Raw genomic sequence first — 17,457 nt, 5'->3', positions numbered from 1 at the left:
TCCCTTTGCCTCTCCACTTGCGCCATATTACGGGCGCAGAGGCAAAGAAGCTCTCAGGAGGTGCACTGAAAGTGCCCCACCTAAAAGGTAGAGCACTGTCATTGCGCCCCCTGATTAGAGCCCTCTGGTGGGGTGAAGTGGAACCAATGGACCCCCAAACATTCCCTTGCAGGTGGGTGCAGTCACTCACTGCCCCCGCCTGCAAGGGGATCTCTAACCCCCTTTTGAAGTGCAGATGGGTGAGGCCTGCACTGTGATAACACGGAGCGGCTTCAAAGCAGCCACTCCATTTTTCACATGAATACACTACCCTCGCAGTGCATTCACCCTAATATGACGCACTTTCCTTGATTGCGCCGGGAGCTCCTTTTAAAAGGTGTACCCGGCTCAATTAAGTAAAATGTGCTTTATGTATTATATGGCCCTTAGTTGGTAATAACCCAAAATCATTATAATAACATATTGTGTAAGTAGTACAGACATAATTGAGTTGTGACTGCTGCAGTGGCGTTCATATGGAGTTGCTCCAGGGTTCAAATTGCTTATATACGGAATCAGCAGTGTCGCGTTATGGCCAGATACTGTCTATGTTCAAGATGTTTGGATTGAAGTGTTTTGTGTTCCTCTGCCTTCAAGTCTCCCCACCTCTACACCATTCGATGTTTTGTTCATCATTTCCTTTTTGCAGCGGGGCCCAGCAGACTACGGACCACACAACCCAGGAGACAGCGGGTCTCACGGCAACCTGAGGACACGCCCCCTAACACCGGGGCTGCATTTAAACTCCTCGCGACTCCCGCTTCGCGGGAGACGCAGCGGCAGCAGCGGGGCCCAGCAGACTACGGACCACTCAACCCAGGAGACAGCGGGTCTCACGGCAACCTGAGGACACGCCCCCCGACACCGGGGCTGCATTTAAACTCCTCGCGACTCCCGCTTCGCGGGAGACGCAGCGGCAGCAGCGGGGCCCAGCAGACTACGGACCACACAACCCAGGAGACAGCGGGTCTCACGGCAACCTGAGGACACGCCCCCTGACACCGGGGCTGCATTTAAACTCCTCGCGACTCCCGCCTCGCAGGACACACGCGGGCGGGCGCCGGGCTAAGCCCGGGCAAAGGGCGGGCCGTCAGGGGCCAAAGGAGGCCAGGCCGGGCCAACTCTCTTTCCTGCACACCGGAAGATCCAAGGATGGGTAAGTGGAAACTACTTAATACCCAGGATCAGGGGGAGCTAAAGCTAAAGTGCCCAGAAAGTCGGGAACTATTATTTCATACTTAACCTCAGCTGTGGGAGTACTAACTTCAGAAATAGCGCAAGCTGAGAGGGAATCAGGCCTTGATCCTACCCAAAACCAACAGTCTGGCCCTCCGCAGCCGTTAGGGAGAACCCCTATCCCACTGGAGCCGGTTGTTGTGATTGGTCCTCCAGTTCATTCACTGGATCATCCTGATGTTCCCGGCGACATTATGACCACTATCCTACCCTCGATTTCTCCTCAATCTACGCCTCAGCAGGCTGCTGTAAGAAAAAGACCAACTAAACCTCATTTTAAGGGCGCTAAGAGACCGAGCAGAAAGCAAAATAAGCGGGACCTCGCACCCATTTGTATTGTACCAGACGGTAGCCCTGTGACCATGGCTTCTCTTTATTCCACTATTCGGGACATGGTGGAGAACATTTTTTCTAGTCGACTTGAGGAGACTCTTACTAGCATAGCAAAAGACATTGTTGACACCTTGAACTTGTGTGTTGCTAGCCTACTAGAAAAATGTGCTAAGATTGACTCTGCCCTTTCAGCATTAAATAAGGTCCGCCTTTCCCCTTATAACAGTACCTCACCTATTTTGACCGATGTCCCAATAGAAGGCCAAAATAGTTCATTAGCGAGGAGTCCCTCTAGTATTGTGACTACAGTTGTGCCCCCTAATTTGAGTAATGAACTGACAATTTTAAAAACAACAGACGCTGAGGACCAGTCGAACGGGCGGATTAAGCCTGTAAAACAAACTAGGCCTCAGGTCAAGCCCGTTAGTGGCCATATCCCAATTAACTCGCCCACCTTACCTTGCATTAATCTCCCTCCCGAGGCTGGCCCGTTGGTGGTCATTTTGGTCAAGGTCCCACCTTTAGCACCTGGTAAGGTTGAATCAACCAAGGAATTATTGTCAGTCACTAGGAATTGGTGTGACCAGAATTCTTCCGGTTACGACAATATCTCTCGCCATATTTTAACAGCTAGGCGGGTTGGTTGGATTGGAGGCACCCAGAAAAAGCTTAAAGGGGACTCTGTAGTTGTAAACTTTAATATTTCCTATGTCGTACCACGTATGTTATGGGATGCCTCAGATATGGATGGGGAGATTGATAATATTAGGGCTGTCCCTTTAGGCTTTTTCTACCCACCGCCCCCCAGATTGCCTGGACCATGTGGGAGTACCCGCCATCCATTATGCCCAGAGGCCACTTTGGTTCCCATGCCTTGCGCTGTATCTAGCAAAGAGGCTGCCCCTTGGTGTTTCCCTAAAGTATTAGCTAAGGTCAACCCCGGAAATAACTGGAGAGATAGGCCCTTAGAGGCTGTCGCTACGTCTAACAGGTTCTCACCCTTGTCCCAGCTAGATCTAAATGATTGACTAGATCTTCCAGCACCAACAATTAGTAGTACTGTAAAGGAAAGTGCTATCACAGTAGATTCTGGAGTCCTTATTAGGATCATGAGTTGGAATATAGCTGGGTTACGTTCCAAGCAGGAAGACGAAAATTGGCTAAAGTATGTTGCAGGTTTTGATATTATTGCTCTTCAGGAGACATGGGCTAGGGACAACAACCTGTGGATTGATGGATTTAAATCCTATTGCCAGCCTGCTTTACCATCAGTAGCTGGCAGGGCAAAGGGAGGGCTGTTGTTCCTTTTCTCCACAAAACTTAAGGTGGAGATAAACCAGTTAGTCACTGCCTCATCAAACTGTCAATTTATGGAATTCATTACTGAGTCCCAACCTAAAACATTGTTTATCAATTTTTATAATGCAGGGGATTGTGTACCTGTGAATGCGCACCTTAGTTTTTTAACAAATTTTGTAGAATTGTATAATGCACGTCAAACCACATTTGTACATATTATTTTTATGGGTGATTTTAATATTCATCTCTGCGATTTTAATTGTAAGATCGTGGATCCCTTTGGCCCGCCACACTCGGCCCCCCCACACTTTGAACATTCAACTAAGGGTGAGGCACTTGAAGGGCTCCTCCTAACGGCGGATCTCTTTGAGCCATGTTTTTTTATCCAAGGTTGAACGGGTAGCGACGTTTGAGGCAAGGGACAGTGAATCAATTATTGATTATATCTTCTTATCCCCTGCACTTTTGAGGTGGGTCCACAGGTATAGTGTCTTTCGCCTTCCTTTTAGTGATCACAATCCAGTGATCTTAGAACTCGACAAGGCTTTTTGCTCCAAAGTGGCACCACTGGCGATAGTCCCCTCAGCAACCCTGGTCACTAGCGAAAAGGGCAGGAAAGTAAAGTGGACCAGAGTAGAACCAGAGGACTTTTTGGATAGCTTAATGGCAAAGAGAAATGATGATTTTAGGAAGTGCATGGACCCTTCTAATATGGGTGGTGAGACAATAGTTGCTTTTGACTCAATCTGTAAACAGGTCTCCTCTGACTTAACCATACCTAGCATTCCGCGCAGTCAACAGGGAAACAAATGGTTTGATGCTAGTTGTTTCAGGGCTCACCGAAGCCTATTAACTGCCCTAAAAACACTGCCCCGCGATAAGGCCTTAATAGCCACCCTTAGGAGAGACTATAAATCTATAATTCAGCGCCGGAAAAATGATTTAAAACAAGAGGCTTGGGATGCCTTGTCATCGATTGAAGTCCTTAAGGACAGCGCAAAATTCTGGAACATAGTGAACAGCCCTTTTCTAACAGAGAACGATAACGCCCTACTCGACATTAACATCCCAGAGGGGGAGTGGCTGATTCACTTCGAAGGAATTTATGCGAGTAACCTGTCCCCCGAGCCTTTTAAGGTTCCTGATTCCTTCTTTCCCCTCAACCAGTTGATATTTAACAAGAAAGATGTGGGGAAGGCCATAAATGACTCTGCCTCTAATAAGGCCCCGGGACCAGATGGTGTCCCATTGGATTTTTATAAAGGGAATATTGAGATCTGGAGTACCATTTTAACAAATGCTTTTAATGATAGTGTTGAGAATGGGTTCCCGGTATCTTGGTCCAAATCAACTATTGTACCGGTTTTTAAAAAGGGGGATAGGGGTGACCCGAGATGTTATCGGCCCATTTCTCTAATTGACTCAGCGGTCAAAATATTGGGCAAAGTGGTTTTGAACAAAATCTCGGATTGGGTGGCGGAGAAGGGGATTCTATCACAGATACAATATGGCTTTAGGTCAGGCAGAGGTACTATGGACCAGTGCCTCAACCTGTACCTGTTAATTAATAAATATACTAAAGCCTCTAAAGGGTCCCTATATTTAGCATTCATGGATTTATCCACAGCCTTTGATCTGGTGAACAGATCGAGGCTGTGGACGATCCTGTTGGATCTAGGGTTAGACCCCTGCCTGGTGCAGTTCTTAGCGGAACTGCACCAAGATCTATATGCTGCAGTGAGGGTCTCCCACGAGGGAAAATGCACACGTCACTTTAAATCGGGCAGAGGGGTACGCCAAGGATGTATCCTGGCCCCCCTGCTCTTTACCCTATATATCAATAGACTAGATGTAATTCTAGGTAAAGCCAGTTTGGACACTCCGCGTATAGGGAGCAATACTCTACCTGCTCTTCTATACGCGGATGATGCTGTCCTTCTGGCCCGTACCCCTTTGGGTCTACAGAGATTATTGAACTCATTCGGGGACTTTATGAGCTCATTGGACCTCTTGGTGAATAGTTCTAAATCACATGTGATGTCCCTGGGCAGCCAGAAAAATAAAGTTAAAAATTTTTACTGCGAGGGAGTGGAGGTCATTAGAGTTAAGGTATTCACCTACTTTGGGGTCATATTTGACGAAAGAGGTTCGTGGGCCCCTCAGCTTACTGCTAAAAAGAATAGTGTGGGCAGAGCATCTTCAGCCATATTAAGTTTTGCACGACGCTTGGGTGGAAAACCCTGTGACGCAGTTCTTGCTATTTATAGGGCGAAGTGTTTAGCTATAGCAGCCTATGGTGCTGCCATCTGGGGGTTTAAAAAGGCGGAGGGAATTCAGATTGCAGAAAATAAATTTTTCCGTTCACTTCTCTCCGTCCCCCAATCATCTCCAACTTTCTCAATTCATCAAGAACTAGGGATGGGTTTTGTTTCTGATCATTTAAGTTTGGCCCCCCTTACATTTTGGTTGAAAACATGGTTGAATCCTGAACTTTCCCTTAATAGACTGATTCTAAAAGATTGCATGGGTTTAGATAGAATGGCCGACATCCCCTGGCTCTTGTACGTCAATAAAATGTTTTATAAACTAGGTCGCCCGGAGATCTATGAGAACCCAGAATCTATTATTAAGGGGGACATTGGCTGGGTTAAAGTTCAGTTTTTAAATTTAAGAACTCAAGAGCGGGAAGATGAGGAGCTCACAAAAACATCGGTAAGGGCTCATTTTTTATTGATATCCTCTCCCCAGATCGAGCCCTACCTTAATCTGGTCAGGAATCACTATCATCGTTGGTTGTTGACCAGATTTCGTTTCAACCATTGAGGGATGGAGCAAACCTACAGATGCAGCTTTTTGTAATTGCGACGGCCACTCATTTCAAGATACTGCGCACTTTACCTTTTTTTGTAAATATTATGTTGAAAGCAGAAGGAAGTATATCATACCATTGTTGCGAGGGAGGGTTTTTTATCAAGTTAAACCTGCTTTGATGTATTTGCAATTATTAAATTCCCCTTGGATTACCTTTAACATTGCTAACTTCCTGGTTGCTGCAGCTCGGGCAAGGAAAAAACTAGATGTACAGTCTATTTTATGATCTTAGTGTTATTTGTATCTGTCGGGATGAATTTTTATAAATTGTACCTGTGTTTTTTAACAATTTGTAATATTGTGATGTACTTTTGTGATTTTAATTAATCGACTAAAGTGGTTTTGATGATGATGATGATGACTATGTCTGCTATTGAAGTGTCTCTGGGTGACTTGTGTCAAAAGAGAAAATATGTCCCTGTCTGCTACAAGTACATTCACTTATTAGATAGAAGTTTCTAGCCCCATTTAAATTTCGAAATCCATGGGAACATTGTAGATCTGTTTATTTGCATCCGGAGAGCAGGTGAAAGTCTGGGCCAAAATCAGGATTTTCTTGGGGACATTAGACCTAAAATTATTGACTTCCCTGGTCACGCCTCATTTCTTGGTGGATGCTCAGGTTGTAACTCCTTGGACTCATGGACTGGATATCCCTGCCCCTGAGTTACCGACACTCCAGTATCAGTAACTACAGATATGGGGAAACACTGACCCTTTTCCTGGACCATTTGTAATGAGGGTCTAAATTGCTAAGCATAATGATGCTCATATTTCACTTTTTAAGATGTTTGCTGCAGCTCTTTACCTCTGTAGCGTTTTGTCATTGGCATGTTTGGTCTTACCTCTAAGACATTAGTGAGCATATCTGCTGTGGCATGCCAGATCTAAAACGCTTTTTTTGAAGGGGCAAACCAGAGTTTTACAGTATTCAATTATCAGAAAAAGTGTACGGTGAGAGGGTACTTTTTCAACAGACAGAAGATGCTACATACTAACCGCAGTGAGGGCACTAGTGCCTCAATTTATCAACAATAAGCATATTTCAGAGCTTTTTTAATCCTACCCATGGAAATTTAGAAGCACAATTGTAATGGAATGTATATTAATGCATCTCATCCTATATCTTGTTTCACCTGATGAAGCCCATTAATCCACTGGTACCAAACATGAAGAATATCTCTCCTTAAAATATAAAAAAAACACGTAATAAGGTGGACGGGATATATATCATGTTTGTGATGGAGTAATTCATCCACCAATCTCTAAAGCAGGTCTTTAGTTACTTATAGCAAATAAACCAACATGATAGTATAGTTGACTATGTAGATTTCTTGTACATTTTAATAAGGTCGAAACACCACAAAAACTGATGTCAATGACTAAGACAAATAGCATGTTGGAGAAGAATTGCTACCATTCACACATACCTGCCAGTACTCCTGATGGCCAGAAACATGAATAAGTAGCAGTGTGATATTATTAGGAGTGGAATGAAGAACACAAAGCAGCATAACATCATGGTATAACTCCTGTTTGACGATGAGGAGTTTGTGTAGTCCCACGTGCAGGAGATCTTCAAACCCTCTGGCACATAGGAACCTAGTGAATAGGAAGCTGAAATCAATGCATTATCTAAATCGGAACATCATAACAAAAAAACAATTGAAGAGCTAACACAACCAACCTGTGGTACTACATCTTATTATACACGAATTTGAACAGTATCATTGATCAATAATATCATCATAACCCTTCTTTCCGGGTAGAAATAATGGAATAATGATGATGGCCCTGATTATGACTCTCATGCCAACCTGGGTGCAAATTGTTCAGCTGCTAATTACTGTTTGGGCAAGGTGAAGTAAGTAGTTGGAGTGCCATTTACACACAATTGCAAAAACGAAACCTGTAATTTCATGCAAATCGGCCATTAATTTACCTATTCTGGGGTGCTTAAACCACCATTTTGTGCAATTTACCACCACACTTTTTATGCCAGGTTTTATCTGCAAGAAACAGCAGATCAAGCACATGATTCAGGTGCAATTTGCACAATTTGTAATCAGTGTCTGGTGCAAACAGGAGATTACTTGCAAAATGAGATAAACTCCCATGTCTAAACAGTCATAACCAGTCGATAAATCCATGAAAATCAGTATGTTTGACCAGTGGTTCCAACGTAAGTTTTCACTGACTCATTGAAAGGGAGAAGAGTGCTTAAATTGATTCTCCTTTATTTTCTAACTTAAGTAATGCCCTTCTTTCTGACTGGCCCCCTGTACTATTTATTTTTGATTTGATAAAACGCAAAAATCATTGATGATGATGATGATGATTTCTTTTTTCTTTTCTTTGAAGTGTTTTCTTTTTTTACTTTGTAATTTCACAATTTGTATTTTTTTTAAATTGTTATTAAACAGCACTAGGGCAGAAACAGAACAAGGGATGGGGCAATTCACATCTTCTTCCCCGGGCTGCACAATCTGTTCTCTAAATGGGGAAATGACTGAACTCGTCTTTTTAGTATGATGACAACCTCCCTCAATGCTATCACCATGCTGACAGCCTGAGAATGTATTCAGGCGAAGTCGTGGTTTCCTAGGAGTGCCCTCAGGGATTGTCTCCATTGTTAACAACCTCCTGCATATGAATGAATGTGCAAAAGTACATTTAATAAAATATATTTCTTTATGGGGAAATACTCTGTAGAATGAAGAACCCCCTTACCTTACACTTATGAAATACCCACATCTCACCCAGGAAAGGGACTTACTCCTACCCTCTACATGGTTGGAATCAACGTGCAATACATTTCTTACTTCCATGGAATGTCTTGGTTTGTGGTGTTTACCAATGTTTTACATTGTCCTTCACTGGTCAGAAACCATTTAAGCTGACAATCTGGAAAATGCTTTCCTCAGGCGTTGGCCCTGGAAACCTATTTCAGCCATAGAATTCCAACACTATGCATGGAAATATTAGCCTACTCAGGTGGATTTTCTGGCTTGGAATGTATGCTTATTTTAGTTTAGGCTGAAGTAACATTTGCACTGCATCTTCCTCCTAAATATATTTTTTTCTTGGGCAGAAAATACCTCCCTTGCACTCCTTTAAAATGTGTGGCGTATCTTTTCACCCGTTTCATCTCGCATACAAACGTATTCCAGTATATTATCAATGTACATTTCTAAATAACATAATCCAACAATTCATTATTGAAATACAGTCACAACATATCAGAACATCAACAAGAATCCAGAACATACACAAAACAACACCAGAATACAGAATACACAAAGCAACTTATCAAAACCAGCTCAAAAACCCAGCAAAATAAAATTGTTGTATATTTGTTTTGCATTGTGTTGGAAGGTTATTCTCAGTTCATGTGTTGTGTTGTATTTTGTAATTTTAAGGATTTTGCTGCAGTATTGCTCTGCTGTTGTGTTGTGTTGGTATGTGGGGTCTTTTTGCTTGTGTGTTTTTCTGTTATTGAGTTGTAATGATGTTGTGCTGTTGCAGAGTGTTGTGTTTTAGTTCTCTTGTGACATGGTTGTAGTGTAGTTCCTATATCCCTGATAGGCTCTGCGCAGTGGAATAATATACACTATAGATTTGACATAGGACTGAGGTCAGTATGTCACTATCAAGTATATTAAACTTAATTACTTGTGTACATGACAACTTTGTTTCCCTTAGAGTCGGAACAATCTCAGAACCGTGGAAACAATAGATAACGGTTTCACTCAGTCAATCGTGCATGCTTCATTTCTACAGAGTTGCACAGAAATAGAGAGATGGGCGTTTCAATAAAAAGGGTTTATTGAACAGTCTTATTTCTCATGCAAGAGATATGAACTGCTACAATCATAAGACAGGCAGTGAAGTACAATATGTACAGAGTTAGCAGTAAGATAAAATAATACTGCAATAGCATGGTTTGTAGATATGACATATATTAATTAAAATACATACATAAATAACACAGGCTAAAAGGTGAATACTCATCTGATGCTTCTAAATAGTTCTTCCTCAGTGTACCTAACCTAAGTGTAGTACGAGGTAAGAAGTAGATGCTGTTTTTTAAAGTATAGCCAGTGCTTTAAATGGAAAAAATAAGTGCAGGTACTCATTAGATTAAGTTAGGGGCGTGGCTAGTGGGCGGGGTTAAAGGCGGGGTGAGACATGATGATAGAAAACACTTCTGTTGAGTATTAATTTTGCCCCTGCATTGCCCTTGACAGCTGTCTCAAACTTTCCATATGTGCAGATTAAGAGTTACATATGCTAAGGGTGGTGTGAAGTACATCTGTGAACATTGCAAGGAACTACTAAACCCTGTATGCAGCCAAGCCATCAACAGTGCTATCAGCACTTTCAGGCTACGAATCAATGTGCCCCAGGACGAGAGACTGACATAGCATCATTAATAACAAGCATTAGGCGCATTTCTTTTCAAATATTTCCTGGGTGTCCCGATTCTTTTACTCTCTGATTTAGTTTCTCTCTCACACACAAACAAACACACAACCAGGCAAACGCACACAAACAAGCAGACAAATACTCTGTCAATCTTCACATCTCTAATCTCTCGATCCCTTCCCCACTCACTTGTCTCCCATTTGTATCCATTTCTCTCGCTGACCCACGGTATCCTATAATCCTCTACTATCACTCTTTCTATTTCTAATTTGCCATCTCCGTGCCTCTCTTACTCTTTCCATAGCTGTATCGATGTCTTCCCCATCTCTGTCTTACCTCTTCTGTCTCTGTATCCCCCCTTTAAACTCTCCTCTGCTCATTCTATTTCTGCCCCCTCACTCTTCAACTTTTTTCAACCCTTTCTCTTTCCTCTTCCCTCGGCAGAAGGCCTCACGGCCGGAGAGCGTGAAGTGGCAGGCAGTGAGCACTACAGGGTCGTGAGCACTGCAGGGTCGTGAGCACTGCAGGGTTGTGAGCATGCACAGAGTCCAGCAGGGTAAAAGTCAGGGGAAGAGCAATACTGGCCTTCTGATGGACAGGTCAGTAGACCTCCTCCCACCTCACCTGGGCTCCTGGCAGGCCGCGTAGGCCATCTCCATCACCTCATCCCTGTCAATGCCCCAGCAGGTGGAGGGGGTGGGTGTGGATTTGCAGAAGCAAGTGAGTCAGGCTTCAGTGGGAGGCCAAGCGGTTAAATGGCATGGTCACTTATGCAGGCTCTCTTCCCTCCCACCTATTCCGGCTGCACACATCACTGTGCCCCTGGCAGCCGAAGTCCAATACACTAACAAGACGACCCAGCATGGAGGCCCGCCAGGGGGCGGTTGAGGACAATGAGAGCTTCAGGGGTAGTGGCCCACTTGCCCCTGCGGCAGGCCTCCAGCAGGCCGTTCAGCGGAATGATAGACAGACGCCAGCATGCTGCCAAATAAACGGGCCCACGCTGGCCCTCCGGCACCGGCCCTGTGCCCACCTTATGAATTCGAGTACCGGTACTCTCCTTGACCCTGGAAAAGTGCAGGTACTCAGCTTGTTAAAAACAAGAAGTGCCGGTAATCAGTACCCGCGAGTACCGGCCCATTTAAAGGACTGAGTATAGCTAACTATAGCTATAGTTTTGGTTTTGCTAAGAGTTGCCAAAAGTTTCTTCAAGTTCTAGTCTGTTCCATACCTTAGAATGTGCGAGGTTGGAATCTCTTTTTCCGGGACTCGATATCTAACACCCCGCAAGGGAAGTCAGAAACACTGTAGCTGGATTCTCCGCAAAGAGGATGACAGCGTCTGGTCAGTGCGTCTGGCTGGAACTCGATTTCCTTCCGAACTTGCCGTGGCGAACCTCAAGTAGGCAGTCGAGCTGGATCATGCCGGAACCGTGGTTTGCCAGGGCAAGTGCAGGTATATTTACAGCTTGAAGGTGTTTATGAATGCCTGTATTGACATAAAAGTCGGGCATCGGAACGTCATGAATGAACCCCTAAGGAATAGATGTTCATGTATACTAAATGAGTTCTCGGAGAAATCAATATCCAAGCAAGAGAAATTCCTAAAGGCTTAAGAGTCCGGTTTCCAAGAACTCGTTGTGACGTGGGTGAACAGATGTAGGAGACCATGCCTGTATTTGGTTAGCATGGATAATGCCTAAATAAGAGCTGGATTTTTCTATGCCTAAATAAGGGCAATATGAATTGTACCTATATAAGGGCATAAATCGGGAAACCTATATACGGAATCTAAATCTACACACCACATGGTGTTGTTGTCATGTGCTCGTTTCATTGTTGTATATCTAGTGGAGTATGTCTTCTTAAATATCCAGAAACATACTTGAAGTATATCCTAACCAACACAATCCTACCTGCATAATAAAGTTGCAACAAAAAAACATGCTAGCAGTCGCACTGAACAAAAAATATGTTGTAATACAATATTAGCATTTTTAAGTTTCTGTATTGTCCACCCAACTATAACGATACTGCCATTAAATGTTGCTTACTTTTTAATGTCACATCCTTGGTTTGGGTCTGCTTTTATTCAAATTAACGTCTTCGGTTGACTTTATTTTCAAGGTTATCATAAGATCCACTAAACATTTACATTAAACATTGCAACAACTATTCCATAGACAAAAATAATAAGCCGCATTTAAGTTCAATAGAATGTTGCTGATAGATGTACAGCTTTTAACGAGCGTCCCTCCGGTGGTTGATGTCTGTGGAGGTAGGAGAGTAACAAAGGCTCCTGCAGTCCCTGAGGTGGCCCAAAGAAGGAATATTTGTGAGATATTAGAGACTTGGGGGCACCTTAATACATTCTGCAGGGGGGGCATTATTTTGTGTTACGCCTCTGTCTGAAGGAAATATCTATTACAAGCCTATTCTTGATTTTATTTTTAATGCATTGCTTCTGTGTGATCTTAATGTATGTGATAAATAAATGTCTTGGAAAATAATTAGGGGTGTAAGTGGTCTTCCAAATTTAAAATTTACCCACAATATTTGGTAAAGTTAGGAAGCAGATGGCAGTGGACTTTGTGGAGCTTGAAGGGTGTTCAAGAGATTTCTTGGGAAAACGTTTGTTTTTGGTGAGCTTTTTCCCTACATGAGGACACTGTTTACTAAAACAATCCTTAGAGATCTACTAGACACAGTGGCCGCTGGTGATCTTTGACATTGGTGGAGTGTAATACTTGCCCTACATTCCAGTGAGTCAACTAGCCAAGCCCATCTTTTTCCAGGAGGGTTTGGGCGGGTCTCTCCCCGTCAGAAAAGTTTGAAAAAATGGCGGTCAAATAACATATTTTAAAATGTATTTTTCACATACAATTTCTCACAAACCATAGGATCTAAACTACATACTTAAGTTGGAAGTTCAATAATATTCAAGGTAGATGAGGGAATAACCTCTGCATGCATCTACTATTACTCCGCATAAGAGTTAGAAATAATATTAAGGATACTGAGACAAGAAACACAAAGGAAACCCTTCTGAACAAACATTTGTCTTTTATGGAAGCTTACAAATGCAATTTAAGTTCACATGGCCTTTGGAGAAAGGCTGAAACAACTAACTGGTATGATTCACCCTGAGGTAGCTTCAAATGCTGAAGGGCTTACATTTAATAAGAAACCAGCAAGGGTTGCAAACACAAAATTGCACTAGAGATATAAAGCTTGTTAAATACATCAGGGTGGGGTGCATGCTAATTACACCAGGGTCAGGGTGAATGCTCAATAGAAAGGTGCACACCAGCATCTGGGAGGCTGCCACCCACTCATGCCATGCTGCAAAAGCTGCATGTTCCACAGGCACACTGCCACAAGAGTTTAGCATATCAAAGCACTTTGCATTAAGCATCAGCTCAGTGTACATGCTGTTTGATCCTGCACACAATACATTGCAGATGCTGTCCTTGTTTCTTTAAATATAAGTAGTTGCCTGGCTGGACATTTCTGCATTGCGATCAGACCTTTGGACCATGGTTCGAGTAACAGGTGGATTTACAGATTGCTCGTGTGTTACTGGTATTTACGATATGCAGTGGTGTACACTGTGATTTTATTTGCTAAACGCAGGGCCGGACTGGCCGTAGCAGGCACTGGGCATTTCCTCGTTCGGCCGCCAGAGTCGAGCCGGTTTTGGACCTCTGTGGGGGCGGTTTTGTTACTGGGGGCCGGCAATATCGGCCGCGGTAATGAAATCGGCCGAAATCGGACCTTACAAACAGCTCGCCCGCAAACCCTCAGCCCCCCCCCCCCCCCCCCCCAGGGCCGGTTTCAATTCCCAGTCCGGCCCTGGCTAAACATTTGGGCAGCTTTGAAACATGTTATGTGTGGGTAGCAGCATCACAGATGCTGGTGCCCACCCTTCCATTTAGCATTCACCTCAACCTGAGATAATCAGCATGCTCCCTGACTGATGTAATTAAAAAGCTTGCCTGCTCCCCACTCTGCATATCGTAGGGCTCCTCCTTGCTGCCTTCTTTGCTATGCCAAACCTTCTCCTCTTGCTTTAGTGTAGCTGACGTTTCTGTGCATTGGTTTTTGGCTCGTTGTAATCTTACTCAGCCTTGTCTTTTCTGTTGTGTGCCTGTTATTCTGCTATATTTGTGCCTGCTACTCTGCTTTACTTGTGTCTGTTTTTCCACTTTATTCTTATTTTAAACCTCAGAGCCCTGAACCCCGGGTGCATCGACAACAACAACTGCTGCCACACATCTCCATGCACAAAAAGAGGACCATTCTCCTACAAGCACTGCCACTTCACCTGCAATAAAGAAGCAACCAACAACACAGGAGACACTACGAACACTATGACGTCCACCACGCTGACCAAAATCACCAGGGCGCAACTCCAGTACATTCTAGTCAACACATGATCACTCAGCAAACACGCTGCAGAGTTCTGGGACACAATTTCATCCCTCACCCCAGACGTCATCTTCAGCACGGAGACCTGGCTGAACCCCGCCTACGCACCAGACATCACCATCACCATACCCGAAGCCTACAAGATAACGCACCAAGACTCAATCAACAAACACAGATGTGGAATTGCCATTATCTACAAAGACACCATACGCTGCACAACCTCCTCAGATGACTCGACCGCAAAAACGGAGCACCTCAATTTCCAACTCCACACAGACTGAAAAAGCACCATCAGAGGCACCCTCGTGTACACACCAACTGTACCTCGCCCCAGCTTCTGCAATGCCACCCCTGACCTTATCACCCCGGTTGCCCTAGACTCTGAGTACTACATCTTCCAAGGGGATCTTAACTTTTCCCTCAACGACCTCAACAACACCAACATGACCGACCTCTTCGAAAGCATGGGCAACATTGGCCTGAAGCGACTGGTCACCGACCACACCCACATCACAGGGCACACTCTTGACCCTATTGTTACATTTAGTGATAGAGTCAAGTAAAACCATGTCTAACAGCTCACCTGGACCGCCCACTACAGTGCCCACTTCTACATCTCAGGATCCACCAACACTGGCACCATGCCTCCCAGCTTTATGCACAGAAAGTGGGAAAAGATTTCAGAAGACCAATGGAACAATGCTCTCAACTCCCACTCCTCAGACCAAACATCCAACCCAGAACAGGCCAAAAAGAGCTTCTCCCAGTGGATAATGAAATGCGCCGACACAGTCGCCCCTGCTAAGCCAGCCAAACTCAAAGACCACGCCTGAAAAGCCAAGTGATTCCCCGAGGACCTAAAGACCACCAAGTTCAACTGCCAGCAATTAGAAAGGAAGTGGCACACCAGTTAAAAGACAGGAGAACATACCACCTTCATTCAACCAGTACCACCACCTCCTGAAAGAAACAAAAAGCACACTCTAGCAGAACGCATAAAAGCCAGCACAAACCAAAGCAAGGAGCTCTTCACCATCGTGAAGGAGTTCTCCAACCCTGCAGCCACCAGGAACAACATCACCCCCTCGCAAAAGTTGTGGGACACCCTGGAGGACTTCTTCCACAATAAGATCTCAGCCGTCTACGAAAACCTCAAACCCCAACCTCCCCATCACTGACAATATCAGCCTGCTCACACCCACAAACACAAACCCTGAAAACCTACTCACCTGTTGGACCCTCTCACAACTCATGCCACAATCTCCATCACTCCGTTCACTCAGGAGCACCCACAGACACCTCTCCCCACCACATTTTCGCCTTGGGAGCAAGGCAATTGGCGACAAGCTCAAGAAAGTCCTGAATGCTTTCATCACCACTACCTTCTTCCCTGAGAACTGAAAACATGCCGAAGAGAGGCCCCTCCTAAAGAAACCATCCGCTCACCCAGCAGAACTAAAGAACTACCACATCTCCCTGCACCCATTTCCGGTGAAGGTTCTCAAAAAGGCAATCAACCAGTAACTCACCAAACACCTGGAACACAACAAACTACTTGACCCACCCAATCCAAATTCCAAACCGACCACAGCACAGAGACAGCCCGGATCACAGCCATCAGCGACATCAGGTCCCTCATGAACCGCGGCGGAAGAGCTGCCTTCTGGACCTGTTTGCCACCACCCACACTGTCTTTTCACCACATCCCGATCAACAGCCTCCACCACATCAGAATCCAAGAAGAAGCCCTCAAATGAATCGCCTTGTACCTCATCAGAATGACTTAGAGAATCCGCCTTCCACTGTTGAGCCCAAAAATATCATCTGCAGCATCCCACAAGGATCTTCCCTCAGGCTCACCCTCTTCAGCATGTACATGACCTTCCTAGCCAACACCATCAGATCACAAGGTCTCAACATCATCCGCTATGACGAAGACACCCAGCTCATCCTTTCGCTGTCACAAGACGCCTCCACCACCAGAGTCAACTTCCACAAATGTATGAGGAACGTTGCTGACTAGATGAAGGACAACTGTCTCAAGCTCAACACGGACAAGACGGAAGTCCTCATCTTGGGAAACAACAGTTTGCCATGGAATAACGCACGGTGACATGCTGAACTAGGCCCATCCCCTGCCTGCGACCTGGACATCATATTGGACAGCAAAAAACAGGTCAACGTAGTCTCATCCCTTTGCTTCTAAACCCTACACATGCTCCAAAAGATTTGTAGGTGGTTCCCAATCAATGCCAGAACGACCGTCACTAAGGCCCTCATCAACAGCAGTCTGGGACACAGGGGCGCGCTCTATGTAGGAATCACCACACGCCTCCTGAAGAGACTACATACGGTGGCTCCTCCGCTGTGGCGAAGGAGCGTCACCTCACTGCTTTTAAGCAGTGTGAAGAAGAAACATAAAATTATAATAACTTTAAGTTATTATCATTTTATGCTCCCTGCTGCTTTGCGGGCGGGCGGGTCAGCTCTGCTCTCGGAGTAGGGCAGGGGAGGAGTGGTTTGCTCTTTCCTAAGTGCCCAATGATGGTTTGGTCGACCCTCTTGGTCCGCCCATGTGCACTTTCCCCGTTCTCCATGCCAGCCACCACTGACTACAGACATTACAAAATTCAGCGGCATGACTCATCCTCGACCGCCCCAGATGGACCCACATCACTCCACACCTCAAGAAGTTACTCTCGATCTAGAAGAGATGCCAGTTCAAGATGTTGATCAACTCTTACAAAGCCCTACACAAGGAAGCACCAGCACACATCAACAAATGAATAACCTTCCACTAACCGACCAGGTTGTCATCTGCCTCCCA

General features: G+C 44.7%; 1 protein-coding gene across 1 annotated transcript in view; it reads right to left on the bottom strand.

Annotated features, from left to right (window-relative positions):
- LOC146861993 (melanopsin-like) overlaps positions 1 to 17,457 on the bottom strand; it is a 1,224,863-nt gene that overhangs the window by 412,708 nt on the left and 794,698 nt on the right. Inside the window, exon 5 of the mRNA XM_085641148.1 lies at positions 7,209 to 7,380. Coding sequence (XP_085497274.1) covers positions 7,209 to 7,380 — 172 coding nt within the window. The remainder of the gene's footprint in view (positions 1 to 7,208; positions 7,381 to 17,457) is intronic.

The sequence above is a fragment of the Triturus cristatus genome, chromosome 2_2 (assembly GCF_964204655.1).
Source record: "Triturus cristatus chromosome 2_2, aTriCri1.1, whole genome shotgun sequence".
NCBI classification, from domain to species: domain Eukaryota; kingdom Metazoa; phylum Chordata; class Amphibia; order Caudata; family Salamandridae; genus Triturus; species Triturus cristatus.
The sequence above is the reverse complement of the archived record's forward strand: the minus strand, read 5'-3'. Positions and strand labels throughout refer to the sequence as shown.